Raw genomic sequence first — 18,043 nt, 5'->3', positions numbered from 1 at the left:
GGACTGAGGGTCTCATAATGGGCCTCACTCTGGACGAAAATGATGCCACTTTTAATTCTGCGTCAGTTTTTTGTAAGTTCCCCTCCTATGGAGGTTGTGTTGGGTCTCTTGGGGGTTCTCCCTCCTCCTCTAGGGGGCTTAATTAGTCTAACTATATATGGGGCGACAGGCACACTGCACGTTGGGGGGGCTGTTTGGGCTCATGCAGGGGTGCAGGGAGGGGGGAGTTCTGTTGGGGTGGGTGGGTTGGGATGGGGTGTTGTTCGTTCTTACCACAAGGCAAACGTATTATTGTGTTGGTTTTAAGGTGCTCTCCGGGGTACGAATGATGGCTCTTGTATATGATGGGGGGTAGGGAACTAACTTTGTTATCCTGGAATGTGAATGGACTGGGGGACAGGATCAAACGGGGTGTGGTCCTGCAATTTTTGAAGCGAATCTCGCCTGATGTAGTCTTCCTGCAGGAGACGCACCTCATTGGTAACTCCTTCTGCGCCATGAACCGGCGTGGATATCGCCTAGTGGCTCACTCGGGCTTTACGTCCGGCTCACGGGGTGTGGGCATCATGGTGAAGAACTCGCTCTCGTTGGAGATTGATGAGGTGCTCCACGATGATAGGGGACGCTATACGGTCTTGGTGGGAAGACTGGAGGGCAAAGTGGTTGTCTTTGTGTCAATATACATCCCACCGGGGCTGCAGTCGACCACCTTTGCGGACCTTGGGTGCCTTCTCCTTGGCCTTCCGGGGGGGCTTTTGGTTGTGGGGGGGGATTTCAATGCGGTGGTATCTGGATCTTTGGATCGTCACCCCCCTAGGGACCTCCCCCGGGCACAGGCGTGGCTACCCGGCCTCTTAGATACATTTGGATTAGTGGACTGCTGGCGTTTAAAACACCCCGCGCAGTTACAGTATACTTTCCACTCGGGAGCCCATGGTAGCCTCTCACGACTAGACTATGTCCTTGTCCCGGCGGCCTATGTTGGGAGGGTGGGAGAGGTACGCCATTTGCCACGGGGTATTTCGGACCACTCCCCGCTCCTACTGCACTTTGATGTCTTTCCGAGGGGTGAGGGTAGGGTGGTCCCAATCAATCCTTGGTACCTGCGCGACCCCTCCATTCGCGTTGCATTGATTAAATCCCTTCAGCGATATTTTGATGAGAATGTGGGGTCTGTGCCTTCGGCCATACCGCTATGGGAGGCCTTCAAGACAGTACTCCGAGGAGAGGCCCTATCCCTCATTTCCCATGCCCGGAGGCGCGAGCGGGAGGAGGTGACCCGGATGGAGGCTTAAATAGCCGAGTTGGAGGGGAATCTAGAAGGTGGGGTGACGGATGCTGCATTACATGTCCTCCAACTCAAGCAGGCGGCCTACAGGGCCCTCGTCACGGAGGCGGCCAGGGGCCTCAGTAGAGAGCAACAGGGGCGTTTGTATGATGTGGGTGATAAGGCTGGTAAGCTTATAGCGTGGTTGGACAAAAAAGAGAGAGCGAATCGTGTGGTCCCGCAGATTGAGAAAACGGATGGTGTGTGTGTGACCGAGCCAGAAGAAATTGTCTCCTGCTTTGCGGATTATTTCCATGGGGTGTATTCCCGGTGTCTTCCTGCTCGGAGGAGGATTCCCTCGCCCTGCTCAGTGATATCGCGCTGCCCTCCCTTTCTGGGGAGGACAGGGTGTCGTTGGACGCCGCTCCCACCTCCGACGAGATCGCCCTCGCCATACGCTCGGTCGCTTCCGGCAAGGCCATGGGTCCGAATGGTCTCCCTATCGAGTTGTACAAGTTACGACCGGATACGCTGGCACCCCACCTCCGGGCTATGTTCCTGGCGGCACACTCGGTGGGCTCCCTCCCGCCGGACCAGCGTCTGGCTACAATCGTGGTCATCCACAAGGAGGGGAGACCTCGGAACCGGGTTACATCCTATCGGCCCATCTCGCTGCTGAATGCGGAGCCCAAGATTCTCGCTAAGGTACTGGCCAATCGGCTGGTCGGCGTGGTGGGCGATTTGGTTCATCAGGACCAGTCTGGCTTTATTCCTCATCGCAACACGGCCCTTAATCTGCGGCGTTTGCACGGTGTGCTCGCACGTGCCCCGTTTATACGGGAGCCGGCCATTTTGGCGTCCTTAGACGCCACCATGGCGTTTGACACGCTTGAATGGCCATATATCTGGGCGATGCTTGCGAAGTTTGGATTTGGCCCAGGGTTCATCAGTTGGGTCAAATTGCTGTATTCGGGCCCATTGGCGCAGGTGGTGGTGAACGGAAGAGTATCGGCTCCGTTTGAGCTGGGCCGAGGCACTCGACAGGGCTGCCCCTTATCGCCGCTCCTTTTTGCACTTGCCTTGGAGCCCCTGGCGGAGTGGCTGCGGTGGGAGCCTTCCATCCGTGGTCTCCGCTGGACCCCCGAGTATGAGGACCGTGTATCCTTATACACTGATGACATCCTCTTGTACCTAGCTTCCCCACGTAAATCACTCATAGTACTAGTTGATGTTCTGCATTCATTCGGTCGTAACTCCGGTCTGGTCATCAACTGGGCTAAATCGTGTGTGTACGTTCTCTCTGGGGAGGCTCCTATCCTCCCGCGGGGCTGTCCGATCCAGGTCGCCTCGCAGGGATTTAGGTACCTGGGTGTCTTCATTACTCTGGACCCGGAGGCTCGGTATGATCGGAACTTGCTTCCCCCCCTCCAGCGTCTGAAAGAGGATGTCGCGCGCTGGCGGCGTTTGCCGCTTTCGCCGCTCGGCCGGGCGGCATTGTTTAAAATGATGTCGTTGCCGCGTCTCCTATACGCGTTACAGAACACGATGGACCTTGTCCCGGCGCGCTACTTCCGAGAAGTGGAGAGTTTGCAGCGCCGCCTGTTCTGGGACGGGAGGCCACGTATTGCCCTGTCTAAGCTGACGCTCCCCTGGTATGATGGGGGGATTGCCCTCCCGGATATTAAACGGTATTATTGGGCCTCCCAGCTAGCCGCAATTAATCAGGGCCTATATGGGCCAGCCTTAAACCCTGCGTTTGAAATGGATAGGATGCTACTTCCAGGTGGTGACTATAATCGAGCGCTCTACTCTAGCGCGCCCGACGCTCGCCTGACGGGCCCCACGCGTGTCATGGTGCAAGTGTGGCACACGGCTAATGCTGCAATGGGGTGGAAGGACCGTTTGACCCGGGCGTCACCACTATACGCATCTGAGCGGTTGGGCTCCTTGTGGACCTCGAAGGGCTTTGAGAAATGGGATTTAATAGGCATCAGCAGAGTGGGGGATCTCTGGACGAGGGGAGGATTTAAAACGTTCGAGATGCTGCAGACGGAATTTCAGTTGCAGGGCAGCGAGTACTTTCGGTACTTGCAGGTCCGGCATGCGCTGGGCTCCGTCTTTCCGGACGTCGCCTCCATCCCGGAGTGCTCCCCCCTGGAGGATAGAGTGCTGGACGGACACGTCCCTGACAGCACGATCTCACTGATCTATAAAAAACTAATCAACGATCGCTCAGACTTCCTGACTGCCCTTCGTGAGGCTTGGGTAGCCGATGGGCTGGAGCTGGACGACGAGGACTGGATCTCCGCGGTGGCCTCCCCGAAAGAGGTGGCCATACCGGCTCGCCTTCGTTTCGTCCAGCTCAAGATACTCCACAGGGTCTATATGACGGGGCCAAAGCTCCTGCGTATTGGCTATGCTGAGGACGGTTTGTGTAAGCGTGGGTGTGGTGCGCTGGGGACCTTTTTGCATATCCTTTGGGAGTGCCCGCAGGTGGAGGGATTCTGGCGAGGTGTGCATGAGGTGCTGCGAGTGGTCACGCATGTGGCGCTGTTGCCCGAAGCGAGGAGATGCCTGTTGAATGTGTGGGAGCCTACCGACTACTCGGTGCCGCAGACGCGGTGGGTGACTCTGGGATATATGGTTGCCAAGCGTGATATTGCCCAGCTGTGGGGATCCCAGAACACCCCGACAGTCTCGGCCTGGAAGGAGCATATGGACTGGTGCATGTTTCGGGAAAAGGTGGTGTATGTGGCGAGAGGTAAGCCTGCGATATGGGTGAAAGTGTGGGGCCCCTGGAACGCCTACCGCGGGGGAATCTGTGCTCCACCCCTACTGCCTGATCCATCGCCGGCCCCGTCCCCTTAGCCAACTCATCCCCCCGGTACCTGGGCATCGGGTGCCCCCAATCCTAGTTCTGATCTCTCCCCCCCCTCTTGAGACTCCTATAGATGGCTAGATTCCCCCTCTAGGGGAGCACGTGTTGCTATTTCGATTGAGGATTGCCTTGTGGGTTTGTTTGTGTTTGCTGTGCTTTAAATTTAAAATGGAACCGTAGGATGGGGTCTGCATAATGTGACACGCAACGATGTTATCTCCTGTAAATGCTCGGCAGCGGCACCATGTGTTTTACAAATGTATACCGTATGCTCCTTATATTGCTAGCGGCCGGCCGGAAGGTTGTAGGCCCATACTTGTACAATTTTTTTGAGTCCTGTAATAAACGGTTTAAAAAAAAGTAAAAAAAAAAAAAAAAAAAAGGACAAATAATACTGACAACCTTCCTGAGGATTGATTCACATGTAAAAAGCAACAGGTGATTTCCTCAGGTCCTCACTCATCCTAAGGTCATGCCTATACTTAAAAAAAGGTTACTTTGAGAAGGCCCTTACCAAGAGGTGTACCTTTTAGTGAGTTTTGCAGTACAGGCATATCAAATAAAGTACCAAAAGAAATATATATATATATATATATATTCACTGAAAAAACCATAGGTTTCAGGCACGTTATAGTTAGGAATTAGCATTTAAAAAAACCTTAGAAATTCACTGAAAAAACCATAGGTTTCAGGGGCGTTATAGTTAGCTGGACTTTTCACTCGTACAAAACCATAGAATTTCCCCCGTTATAGTTAGTTCGGCTAACTATAACTCGCACGCCCGCAATGCACTGCTGATGACGTCACATATTACATCACTCATGACATGGTCAGTGACATCACTCATGACATCACTGATGACATCTCAAATGACATCACCGATGACATCATCCAGTGAATGTGTGTATTTCTGAAAATTACATATGTTTTATATATGTATATCTCAAGGTCGATGGAAGAATAAATGGGTATATAAGTGTCTAAATGGATGATTTGTTTTTGAAAAATTGATTGTTTAACTGACAGATTAAGTGTATCTTAGTGAATACATGGCTTAGTGAGTAATGTTTAAATGTGTAAATATCTGTATCAGTCTCTCACTTAGTGTATAAGTGGCTGCATGAGTTGGTGAGTAGCTACATGAGTGTCTATATAGGTTATTAGTTGGTTTTTTGAGTATCAGTATGAGTGTCTGAGTGTCTGTATGGTTCGGTGGGGGGTATTATGTAGTGCATAGGTGCATGAATGAGTGACTCACTGTTTGTATGTGTTGAAGACAACATGTGTGCAGGACTGTATGGGTGGATGAGTGTGTGCATGGGTGTGTTAGTGAGTGAAAGACTGTCTCAATAGTGTCTTTATGAGTAACTACATATGTTTTAAACTAGTATATGTGACTATTGGTGTATATAAGTGAGTATATGTGAGAGTGAGAGATTGAAAGAGTTCCTGTATGAATAAGTATGTGTTTCTATAAGTGATTGTTTAAAAGACTAAGTATGTGTAAGTTTCTGTAGAAGTAAGTGTGGTGGTGTGTGTATAACTGTATATGCAAGTAAATGGATGTTTGATTCTTTATTAGCATGAGTGACTGTGTGTGAGTAACTCTATGGATGAGTGGCGTTGTGTAACAGGATGTATAGGTGTGTGAGTACATATGATGAGTGAGTACATGTATGAGTGACTGTATAGGACTGTTGGTGAATGAGTGGATGTGTATGTGGATCTTAGAATTACTGAATAGGTTGTTGTAACTGGTATTGGTATGTCCATTGTTTTGAAAATTGTAGTTTCTATTTTTGAATGTGTGTATCAAAGGTTATATTAGGGGGAGAGGAGGTCTGCCACTCTATCACAAGAATGATGTCATCAGTGATGTCATTAGTGATGTCATTTGAGATGTCATCAGTGATGTCATGAGTGATGTCACTGACCATGTCATGAGTGATGTAATATGTGACGTCATCAGCAGTGCATTGCGGGCGCGCGAGTTATAGTTAGCTGAACTAACTATAACGGGGGAATTTCAATGGTTTTGTACGAGTGAAAAGTCCAGCTAACTATAACGCCCCTGAAACCTATGGTTTTTTCAGTGAATTTCTAAGGTTTTTTTAAATGCTAATTCCTAACTATAACGTGCCTGAAACCTATGTTTTTTTCAGTGAATTTCAAAGGTTTTTTAAATGCTAATTTCTAACTATGCCTACAGAGATAGGACATGTGAAGAAAGAAGAAAAAACGCACAGAAAGAAAAAAAAGAAATGCAGAAAGAAGCAACAGAAGTCCTCAAAGACGAAGTAAAGTGCAGGAAGAAGGATAACGTGCAGAAAGAACAAACAGAAGAGCAGAAAGAAGCCTTGTTGCAAAATCATCCTGTACCCTCAACTTTTTCAGACGGATACTGGTGGTAACTGAGTCTGACTAACCAGTCCTAGAGCCAGTGCTATGTTAAAAGACACTCACAATACAGTGAAAACACCTACATACACTAGGGAACACTATGCGTTGGGGTCCCCCTGTGATCAGCATGACCTCCTCTGTAAGCCCCTAGTATATAATAGGGCAGGAGATTAAAACTACCTCTTAAAACGCGCCACAGGGCGTGTTTGCACACATCACCTCAGGCCCCGTCCCCTCACTTCCCCACTGTGTAAACACGCCCTGTGGCCGTTTTAAGTTGGGAGATTAAGTCCCCTTGAATCCTGAGGGTCCCTAGGATCCAACTAGACCACTAGGTACCTCCAGTAAGCGCCACAGAGCTGTGTTGCAGAGAGATGTAAAAAGGGGCACGGCCTAGACCACCTCTCTGCAACGCAGCAGAGTGGTGCTTACTGGAAGCACCTTGTGGGCTAGTTGGCCCCCAGGATCCCTCAGGATTGAAGGGGAATTATTTCCCCAACTTAAAACGCACCACAGAGCTTGTTTGCACACGTTAACTCAGGCCCCGTCCCCTCCCTTCACCACTGTGTGAACACGCCCTGTGGCCGTTTTTAGTTGGGAGATTAAGTTCATTTGAATCCTGAGGGTCCCTAGGGTCCAACTAGCCCACTAGGTACCTCCAGTATGCGCCACAGAGATGCGTTGCAGAGAGGTGTAAAAAGTGGCACGGCCTGGACCACCTCTCTGCAACGCAGCTCAGTGGCGCTTACTGGAAGCACCTGGTGGGCTAGTTAGCCCCCAGGGGCCCTCAGGATTGAAGGGGAATTATTTCCCCAACTTAAAACGCGCCACAGGGCTTGTTTGCACACGTTAACTCAGACCCCGTCCCCTTCCTTCACCACTGTGTAAACACGCCCTGTGGCCGTTTTTAGTTGGGAGATTAAGTTCATTTGAATCCTGAGGGTCCCTAGGGTCCAACCAGCCCACTAGGTACCTCCAGTATGCGCCACAGAGCTGCGTTGCAGAGAGGTGTAAAAAGTGGCACGGCCTGGACCATCTCTCTGCAACGCAGCTCAGTGGCGCTTACTGGAAGCACCTGGTGGGCTAGTTAGCCCCCAGGGGCCCTCAGGATTGAAGGGGAATTATTTCCCCAACTTAAAACGCGCCACAGGGCTTGTTTGCACACGTTAACTCAGGCCCCGTCCCCTTCCTTCACCACTGTGTAAACACGCCCTGTGGCCGTTTTTAGTTGGGAGATTAAGTTAATTTGAATCCTGAGGGTCCCTAGGGTCCAACTAGCGCCCTAGGTACCTCCAGTATGCGCCACAGAGCTACGTTGCAGAGAGGTGTAAAAAGTGGCACGGCCTGGACCACCTCTCTGCAACGCAGCTCAGTGGCGCTTACTGGAAGCACCTGGTGGGCTAGTTAGCCCCCAGCGGCCCTCAGGATTGAAGGGGAATTATTTCCCCAACTTAAAACGCGCCATAGGGTGTGTTTGCACACGTCACCTCAGGCCCCGTCCCCTTCCTTCCCCACTGTGTAAACATGCCCTGTGGCCGTTTTTTAAGTTGGGAGATTAAGTCCCCTTGAATCCTGAGGATCCCTAGGGGCAAAATAGCGCACTAGGTACGTCCAGTAAGCGCCATTGCAGAGAGGTGTAAAAAGGGGCACGGCCTGCACCACCTCTCTGCAACGCAGAGCAGTGGCACTTACTGGAAGCACCTGGTGGGCTAGTTGGCCCCCAGGGTCCCTCAGGATTGAAAGGGAATTATTTCCCCAACTTAAAACGCGCCACAGGGCGTGTTTGCACACGTCACCTCAGGCCCCGTCTCCTCCCTTCACCACTGTGTAAACGCGCCCTGGGGCCGTTCTAAGTTGAGAGATTAAGTCCCCTTGAATCCTAAGGGTCCCTAGGGTCAAACTAGCCCACTAGGTACCTCCAGTAAGCGCCACAGAGCTGCGTTGCATAGAGGTGTAAAAAGGGGCGTGGCCTCAGAACACCTGTCTGCAACGCAGCTCCCTGGCGCACACTGGAGATACCTGTTGGGCTAGTTGGCCCTCAGGGACCCTCAGTATTGAAGGGGAATTAATTCCCCAACTTATAACTGGCCAGGGGGCGCGTTTGCAGTGTGCTGCAAGTAGGGGCGTGGCCTCCAGCGTGATGCCGGTGTTTTATTTATTTTATTTTTTCAAGAAGGAGGGCTGTGTGGCCCCCCTTCTTTTTCTAATTTACTGGCCCTGGGGACCCTATCCCCCAGGGCCTGCACCCTAATTTTTTTTGTTGAAAAAAATAAATTTGGCCCTCCCAAGGCCTTAATCGGCCCCGGGGACCCCAACCCCCGGTACATGGCCTTTTTTTTATTTAAATTCTTTAGGAGGGGGCTGCGTTGCCCCCCTCCTCAGGCCACTTATGGCTCCGGGGACCCCATCCCCCGGGGCCGGCCTTTGTTTTTTATTATTTTAAAAATATATTTATTTATAGAAACACCTAGGACATGCTGGACAAACCGTATGTACCTATCACCATGACGATTTGCGTGATATTCATTAAAAGGCAACTATGCATAGAATGAATCCACATGGAATGTATTTACACCGCTAGTGAAGCTCTGACGTGTCTGACGCCCTTCCGTGCCTAATCCCGGTGCCCCCGCCGGTGGGTACTCTCCAAGTAGACACCCTTGTTGTTTATTTATACAAACATGGGTAGCTATTGATGGGCACATTTAATATACACGCACACCAAGCCATTCAAAGGGGATTCGACAAAAATTCGACCAAACTATGCAAGAAACCCCCCTCATGGTTAATAAAAAACACATCCACTGCCGGATGTGTAATACTTTTTATTTTACTCTCTGGAAAGGAGACGAACCTCACTTGAGAGTCACAGCGTGCTCCTGGCTGAGCCCAGTGCTGTGTTACACCCACCAGTGCCCGCCGATTGCCTCACACCTCTGTGTTGTATTCCACCAGCTAGTGCGTATGCTATGACACTCTCTAGCCCATGTGCACTGTAACACCACCCCGTGAATGTCATGCCACACTTGCCTTCGCACGGGTTATATTGCCCCATCTAACGTGCCTTCCTCGATGTGTATGTTATAACACACAGCGCTATGCGATACATATTACAATCTGGGATCCATATCTTTGTCACAGTGCATATGCAACGTTACACTCCCCAGCACATATTTTATATTACAACTTAAGAGACTAGTTATATTACACAACACTGCCCTGTGCATATTACACTCCAAGGCGCATATCGCATAGCACGCGCTAGTGCCTGTGCTATCTCGCGCTCTCCAATGAATCTGTCATTGCGCACAATGTATTGCATATTATATTTCACGCCCCGGTTCATCTTATATCACACTTTTTGGTGCATAGTTTATACCATATACTACATATAGTTTCATTTTCAATCATGCTCTCAGGACTATGTTCTATATAACACTGCGTCCACCTACCCTTTTCACGGGCATTACATTTTGCGATGGGGGTGGAGGGTCAGGGGGTGTTTCTGCCAAGTGAGCCCGGAGTCACAGTCACAAACGTCCTCTTCTTCCTGAATAAAAGTGAGATTATGCTGCATACTTGTTCATATTTTAAGTAGTTTGCACAGACACACATTTTAAAAACAATAAAGTTCCTAATTCCCACCTTCTCTGAACAGTTAGCTTGCTGCCCCATCCACCTCCTCCCTATCCTCTGTTGTCTGAATCCATGGACTAGCCTCCTCCCTCCTGCCATGCATGGTCTGATGTGCTGCCTCTGCCCTCCATTTAGCATGATGTACCAGTCCACTCCTCCTGCCCTCCATTGCCCAATTCTATGGCCCATCATTGACCTCCTGCTTAGCCTCTGTGCTTAGCTTGCTGCCCCTATTCTCCTTCCCCCTGCCCTCCGATGTCTTTGTGCATGCCCCTGCTCCATCCTTTTTCCCCACTATGCTCCATGGACCTGCCACTCCTATCTACTCTGAGTGTTCTGTTGAGCTGCCACTCCCCTCCCACCTGCGTAGCATTGTCAGATGACTGTAACCTGTCCCTGCCACCTCCACTCTGCCTGTCCACATGCCATGCCCCTATCCCCTTCCTCCTGTCCTCCATGGTCCATTTTACTGCCACACCCTTCTGCCCTCCCTGATCTGTTGTGCTGCATCTGCTCCTCCTGCCTCCCCTGCGCGGTCTGGTGTGAGACCCCTTCCCCTGAACTCTCTTGTCTGTGCCCAGGTCCTGACCCTCCCTTCTATTCTCCATGGTCCTTTGTGCATGCCCCTGCACCCTCCTTCTTGCCCATCATAGCCATTGTGCTGCCACTAACCCTCCCGCTTGCCATGCATGGTCTTCTGTGCTGCCATGGCCCCTCCCATCTTCCCTGTGTGGTCAGCTAGCTGCCCCTGACCCCCTCCCACCTTCCCTCCACGGTCTGTGTGTATGCCACCATAGTCTCATTGTTGCTCTCCATGGTGTGTCTTGTTTCTAGTGCCCATCCTGCCTGACCTCCATGGTCATCTTGCTGCTCCTGCCCTGCCACCTTGCCCCCAGCCCTCTGTTTCCATGTGCAGACCCCCTATTCCCTCCCTCCTGGCTTGTCTGTTCCCTTGTAATGCCCCTGATCCGTCCCTCCTGCCCTTTATGGTCTGTTATGCTGCAGCTTTCTCTCCTGTCTGTCCATTATGATCAGCTAGCTACCATTGCCTCTTTCCCATCTGTTCTCTGTTGTCCATGTGCATGGTCCTGTCCCCTCCCTATTGCTTTCTATGGATTGTTGTGCTGCACTCCCATCCCGCATGCGCTGTGTGGTGTATTGTGCTGCTGCAAACCCTGATGCCTGCCCTGTAGGGTCAGTTTGGTGCAACTCTCCATGTCCCTCCTGTCCTCTGTTATCCGAGTCCATGTCCCTACCCCAATTCCTCCTGCCTACCATGATTCAATGTACCATACTTGCGAACATTTTGAACTTGGTAAGAGGGAGAATTTGAAAAAAAAACTGGGGTATTGATTTTCCCCTTTGAGTTACATTGAAAAAGAGGAGATTGTAGACAGGAGACAGATCAAATAAAGCCCATTTGAGCTTAAAAACATTGGACGTTTCCTGGCTGAAACGGGTCTGTTGGCATGTATGGTTGTACTACCACTGCCTCTTCCTTCTGCCCACAATGGTCTATTATATTGCCACAGCCTCTCTTGCCAGTCCTGTATTGTTGGTTTGTTGCCCCTGCCCCCCTTTCCACTGCCCTCCATAGTCTGTTGTGCTGCCACTGCCCTTCCTGCCTGCCCAGTGTGGTCAAATTGTTGCCTCTGCACTTCAATTTTCAGAGTCCGTGCCCCTGGCCTCTGCCTCTCAACAGTATCCCAATGAACAACTAAATTGCTAACATTCTATATTTATTACAAAAGTGTGGAACGCCTGACGTCATCTTGATGTAATCAAAACTGTAATACCTAGAGTATTTCCTTTAGAAATTACATATATGAGAGGGTCTTATTTGCATCAAAATTATGGTTAGTGCTCTAAAAAACTAAAATGAGGACATATTTTCTGAGTTTTCAAATAGCGACAAAGAACTTTTAAATCATTTGTAATCTTTGTTTTTTTTATCCAGTTGACCACTTGATTAAATGTTGCACCGTGGCGAGAGGATGTGGTGTTACTTCCAGAGCTGCAGACTTTGCAACTGGGGAATCAGGTTGGAGTTTCTGCTTCAGCTCAACATTCTGTGATTGTGGTCAAATCACTTAATCTCCCCATGTCTACAACCAAAATGAATTTGATCTTGTGTGATGTAACCAATGCTCATGTAAAGCATTCCAATACCTGACAAGTCTGCACTATATAAAACTGCAAATACACAAAAGATAAGTGTTTTCCACACTTCTGTCATTGGGCTACATGTGGGCTACATCTGGGTGATATTTGTGCTGCATTTAGGCTCTTTTGTATCTGGTGGCCATCTTGGGAGATTTATTTGTTATGAAGTTTCCTAAGTTCCTCATTTACTGCAGTCTCCTCAGTAGGAAATGCTTTCAGTTTTTTACTTTGATTCCATCAAGAAGGTATTCAGATATGTCACACATTTGCCATAAATTCTGAATGTTAGCACTCTAGTTGCTCATTAGATCACTGTAGTAAAGCTACTGCTCACCACGGAAGTCTGCTGCTGGTATTAAAAGTGCATGTTTCAGTCTGCAAATCAGAATTTTTTAATGAAATAGAAGAGGATTTGAGAAGTCACTCAAAATGTGCCCTAATTTTTCTTTCTTCAGCACTAATCATAATTCCTATGGCAAAATGAACCCCCTCATTGTGTTCCTTTTTAAATTAAATGTTTTAAGTGTTACCAGTTTATTCCAATCAAGATGGCTTCAGGTGTGCCATACTTTTGTCATAAGTAAGACAGTAAGCGCTCTAATTGTTCTTAAGAACACTCTGGGACATTCTGTCATTAGGCTATACTTGGGCTACATCTGGGTGATATTTGGGCTACATTTGGACTCTCTTGTCTCTGGTGGCCATCTTGGGAGATTTATTTGTTATGAAGTTTCCTAATTTCCTCATTTACTGCAGTCTCCTCAGTAGGAAATACTTTCAGTTTTTTACTTGGTTCCATCAAGAAGGCATTCAGATGTGTCACATATTTGCCATAAATTCTGAATGTTAGCACTCTAGTTGCTCATTAGATCACTGTAGTAAAGCTACTACTCACCAGGGAAGTCTGCTGCTGGTATTCAAAGTGCATGTTTCAGTCTGCATGTCAGAAAGAGGATTTGAGAAGTCAAAATGTGCCCTAATTTTTCTTTCTGCAGCAGTTATCATAATCTCTATGGCAAAATGAACCCCCTCATTTTGTTCCTTTTTAAATTAAATGTTTTAAGAATTACCACTTTATTCCAACCAAGATGGCTTCAGGTGTGCCATACGCTTGTCATAAGTAGGACTGTTAGCCCTCTAGTTGTTCTTTAGAACACTCTGGGAAGCTGCAGTAGAACACAAAGGAATCAACTGACAGTCTCTGCCCTTGTTGGATGTACATGTTTTACTGAGAATGTCAGACTTCATTCTCACATGACTGAGAAAGATAATGTGAATTTACAGAACATATGCTCTCAGTTAGCTTATAGATCACCTTCCAAACCTCTGTGGGAAAAGCATGAGAAAACAGTTTTCTCTCAAACATGATTCATGATATCACAGCAGAAGGCTTTTTCACATGGTAAAATCACCTTAGAACACACCACTATTCCTAAAATGAGTATGGTACCATCAACAAATGATTTATAATGTAACTAAAGTCTTAAAACCTTCTATTAACTGCAATGCTTTTTAATGAGGTGCTATCATGTATATTGGTCCCAAGATGGCTGCCAACACTTCTTGGATGAAGTGCTGACAGCCAATCAGATCTCACGATGAGATGTGTGGTTAGGCTCCGCCCAGATATATATGTGATTTTACTTTTGATTTTCTCAGGAACTACTGAACGGATTTACACCATTTAAGCAAAAGGCACATGCCTGACCCGAGGACTACCTCTTTGCCAAATTTAAAGTAATTCTGCTCAGCCGTTCGGGCTGTACCTTCGACTAAAGGTCCTATGGGAAAATGCATGGGTAAAACGCGTTTTGGGACCCCCCTTTTTTTCAGCTCCCGCTTGACGAATCACCCCGAGACTTTCAGGGTAGGAGCTGAGCGGAGCGCCCCATTAGTTTTAAAACTTTCACGAAGATAAGTCAACCGGCGCCAAAGTTATTAAAAATAGAATTTTCAGATTTCCTATGGGAACTCGGTCCTAACTATAACTATCTACTGGCGACCGCCAGTAGATTATATATATATATATATATATATATATATATATATATATATATATATATTCAGTGAAAAAACCATAGGTTTCACACATGTTATAGTTAGCTGGAAATTTTAGTGATAAAAAACCAATGAAATTCCCCCGTTATAGTTAGTGCAGGCAACTATAACTCACGCGACCGCAATCCTCTGCTGATGACATATGTGTCTTTATGAAAAAAAAATATTTGTAATATATGTATAGCTAAAATTTAATGGAAGAAGACATGGGCAAATAAGTGTCTAAATACAGTATTAGCATCAGCAGAAGATTGCGGTCGCGTGAGTTATAGTTGCCTGCACTAAGTATAACGGGGGAATTTCATTGGTTTTTTATCACTAAAATTTCCAGCTAACTATAACATGTGTGAAACCTATGGTTTTTTCACTGAATTTGCAAGGTTTTTTAAATGCTAATTCCTAACTATAACGTGTGTGAAACCTATGGTTTTTTCAGTGAATTTGTACGGTTTTTTAAATGCTAAGTTACTTTACGCCATTCGTGGCGTGCGCGCCCACTTAACGCAGTTCGTTCCGTGCGCGCACGGTGCGCTTCGTGCACCGTGCGCGCACAGTGAGCAAGCGGTGCGCTTTGCACACCGCGCGCCCACTTTACGCAGTTAGTGCCGTGCACGTTACGCTAGATGAGCCATGTACGCACGATGCGCTTCGCGCACCGTGCGCACATGGAGGACATATGATGCGCTTCGTTGTGAAAGGTAATATTTAAATTTTTCATTTCTGTATCAATATCAAGACAGTCCAAAATGATTGATTTAGTAAAATAGCTGGTCTTCCAAAAAACACAACCTGACTTCCTCATAAGAATCAGGGATGAAGCGGAGACAGGTAGACATCAATCATTTTAGAAAGGTATTCTCGTCAACCTGAAGAGGTTTACCGGGGGTATAACCCCACAACCCCCTCCTCCATAAGTAGCAGTAGACACCCCTCTTGCCTTATAAATATCAACTATTTCTTTTACAGGTCAGCAGTCCAGCCCTTGGGCAAACCAAATGATCCAATGACAGTTCCTACTCATTCTATCTCTTACATTTTCAACCTGTTGTCTCCATGTATCATTACTTGACGGTAGGGAGCCTACTCATGCTTGTGGAGCCTAACTTTTAAATTACTGCCAAAATTGTTTTATTGCATATTTTGCACCGATATCTTTGAGTTTTTTTAATTAACATTGCTCATGAGACCAAACAACATCAGACGATATCTGAAAAACATTTCAGGAAATAGCATTGGAATTAACAAATTAAAGCATACGAAGACACATGCGGGGTAATCAAGAATTATCATTGTTCCTCCAGAGCCACCTCTGCCACCCTGTATGTCAACCAAGGCCCCCAAACTTTCTTCCAATTCTTGGCGCATCTTCGGCTCCTATATACAGTTTCTTCTGCCCTTTGGCACCAATCAAGATCCTGCCTCCACTCCTCCCATTGCGGAGGTGCCTGTGACCCCCACCAACTGGCAATGTTTCGTTTCGCCACCCCACTGCCAATGCGATCCAAATCTCCACATGTCTGGACCAGTCTGAGTCCCCTTTAATCATTAATAATAGCCACTTTGGCTCCAGCGGAACCGTAACGCCCACCACTTCAGACATGGTGTCGGTGACTCTGGTCTAGAAGGGAATGACATCCAGGCACTCCCACAGTATATGGTAGAAGGTGCCCTCTTGTTGACAGCCCCTCGCACAGAGGGCAGAATGACTCCTGCCCAAGTATATAGGTGTGTGCGGGGATAATAGGTACGGTGAGGGATTTTTAACTGCACCAATTTAAACCTTGAGCGGATTGCTATTTCACGCGGACTCTGTATAGCATCCTGCCAGTCCTCATCATTGTGGCTGCCAAGATCCCTGACCCATGCTGCCCTAAGTTATCAAAGGGTCCGGTATGTTATTTATGAGTTTACGGTAGATGGTAGATGTGGGCTTCTCGACTATGGGGTCGAGGAGTAGTCTATCCTCCATGGGGGAGTATTCCGGGATCAACGTACCGCTATGTATGTAGGAGCGTAGGGCATGGAGGAGACGTATGTGGTGGTATCTTTGTGAGGCGTGAAGGCTATATTCCTTTAGAAGGTATTCAAAGGAGCGGGGTGTCACCCTTCCAGACATCTCCCAAATATTCAGTGCCAATTAACTTCCACCCCTTGAAGCCTGTTAACGCGGTCACCTCTCTCATCTGGTCACCTAGCCACAGAGGGGTTCTCCCTGTCAGTTTGTCCGTCCACCCTAGGAGTTTGTTTGCCTCCAGCACTGCAGCACCACTCTGGTGTGGTCAGGCCACCCCACCCGTGACCTCCGGGTATAGAGAAGAGGTTCACAGTTGTCCCCTGGCACAACCATCCTGTCCACCCTGTATGCAGGTTCAGAACCGTCCATGTACACCCAGTCATTGACCACCTGGAGCAGCGAAGCCCAATAATACAGTTTGACGTCCGGGAGCGCCAGACCACCGTCATATACTCCTCTAGCAAGCTTGTGTAGCGCAATTCTCGGGGAGCCGCCATCCCACAGCAACGTTCGTACCACCTGTGATATCCATTTGAATACTCCCGGGGGGACAGGATACGGTGTATTCTGTAGGATGTACAGAAGTCTCGGCAGTGTGAGCATTTTTAATAATGCTGCCATGCCCATAAGGGAGAGCGGAAGGGATCGTCAATGACATACGTCTGCCCCCAGGCGAGCCAGTTGGGGCTCGAGGTTCTTGTCAAAGAACTCCTTGTCCCTTGTGACATAGATGCCTAAGTACTTACAATCCGTCTGTCACCACGGAGGCAGGGCACCGATTGGGGATGGGCCCAACAGGGGGAAGATCACTGACTTTGCCCAATTAATTGTGTAGCCAGAATAACTGCTGAACAGCTCGCAGAGGTGCAGCACCTGCGCTATCGAATGGTATGGCCTCGCTAGGTATAGAACAATATCATCGGCGTAGAGGGAGATGCGCTTTTCCCACTCATCCATCATCGCCAAGCCCCATATCACCGGGTCTCTCCTAATCCAATGAGCCAGCGGCTCCATAGACAGGGCACAAAGGAGGGGGGACAGGGGGCAGCCCTGCCTGGTACCCCTCCTAAGGGGGAAGGCCCTGGACACAGCGCCATTGACCCTCACCTGAGCCGTAGGCTGCTCGTACATGAGGCGCACCCAGCTACAAAAGATCGGACCAAAGCCCAACTTCTGTAGCACCATGAACAGGTAGGGCCATTCAATAGTGTCGAACGCCATCAAGGCGCTAACGCCATCACCGCTGTCTGACTATTCCCAACATCTTCGGTCATGTAAAGTACCCCATATAGTCGCCGCTGGTTGTGGCGGGTGCTCCGACGGGGCATAAACCCTGATTAGTCAACATGCACCAGGTCTGCAATAACGGACACCAACCTGTCTGCAAGAGCCTTGGCCAGGGCCTTGGCTTCCACGTGTATGAGCGATATGGGGCGGTACGAAGAGCATTGATCTGCCGGCTTCCCTGCTTTATGGATGACTACAATCATGGCCTCTCTTTGATCTGTGGGGAGCATGCCGGCCTCGCGCGCTTCCAAGTACATCCGAAGAAGGGGGGTAATAATGACGGCCGCCGGTCTTTTGTATACCACCGGGAGCCCATTAGGCCCAGGCGCTTTCCCGGAAG

At 48.6% G+C, this 18,043-nt stretch overlaps 1 protein-coding gene across 1 annotated transcript in view; it reads right to left on the bottom strand.

Moving 5' to 3' along the window:
* ACRBP (acrosin binding protein) overlaps positions 1-17,637 on the bottom strand; it is a 101,910-nt gene extending 84,273 nt beyond the window's left edge. Inside the window, exon 1 of the mRNA XM_085615188.1 lies at positions 17,524-17,637. Within this exon, the coding sequence (XP_085471314.1) occupies positions 17,524-17,637 (114 nt within the window). The remainder of the gene's footprint in view (positions 1-17,523) is intronic.
* Positions 17,638-18,043: the final 406 nt, after the last annotated feature.

Source organism: Triturus cristatus, chromosome 7, assembly GCF_964204655.1.
Source record: "Triturus cristatus chromosome 7, aTriCri1.1, whole genome shotgun sequence".
Lineage (NCBI taxonomy): Eukaryota > Metazoa > Chordata > Amphibia > Caudata > Salamandridae > Triturus > Triturus cristatus.
The sequence above is the reverse complement of the archived record's forward strand: the minus strand, read 5'-3'. Positions and strand labels throughout refer to the sequence as shown.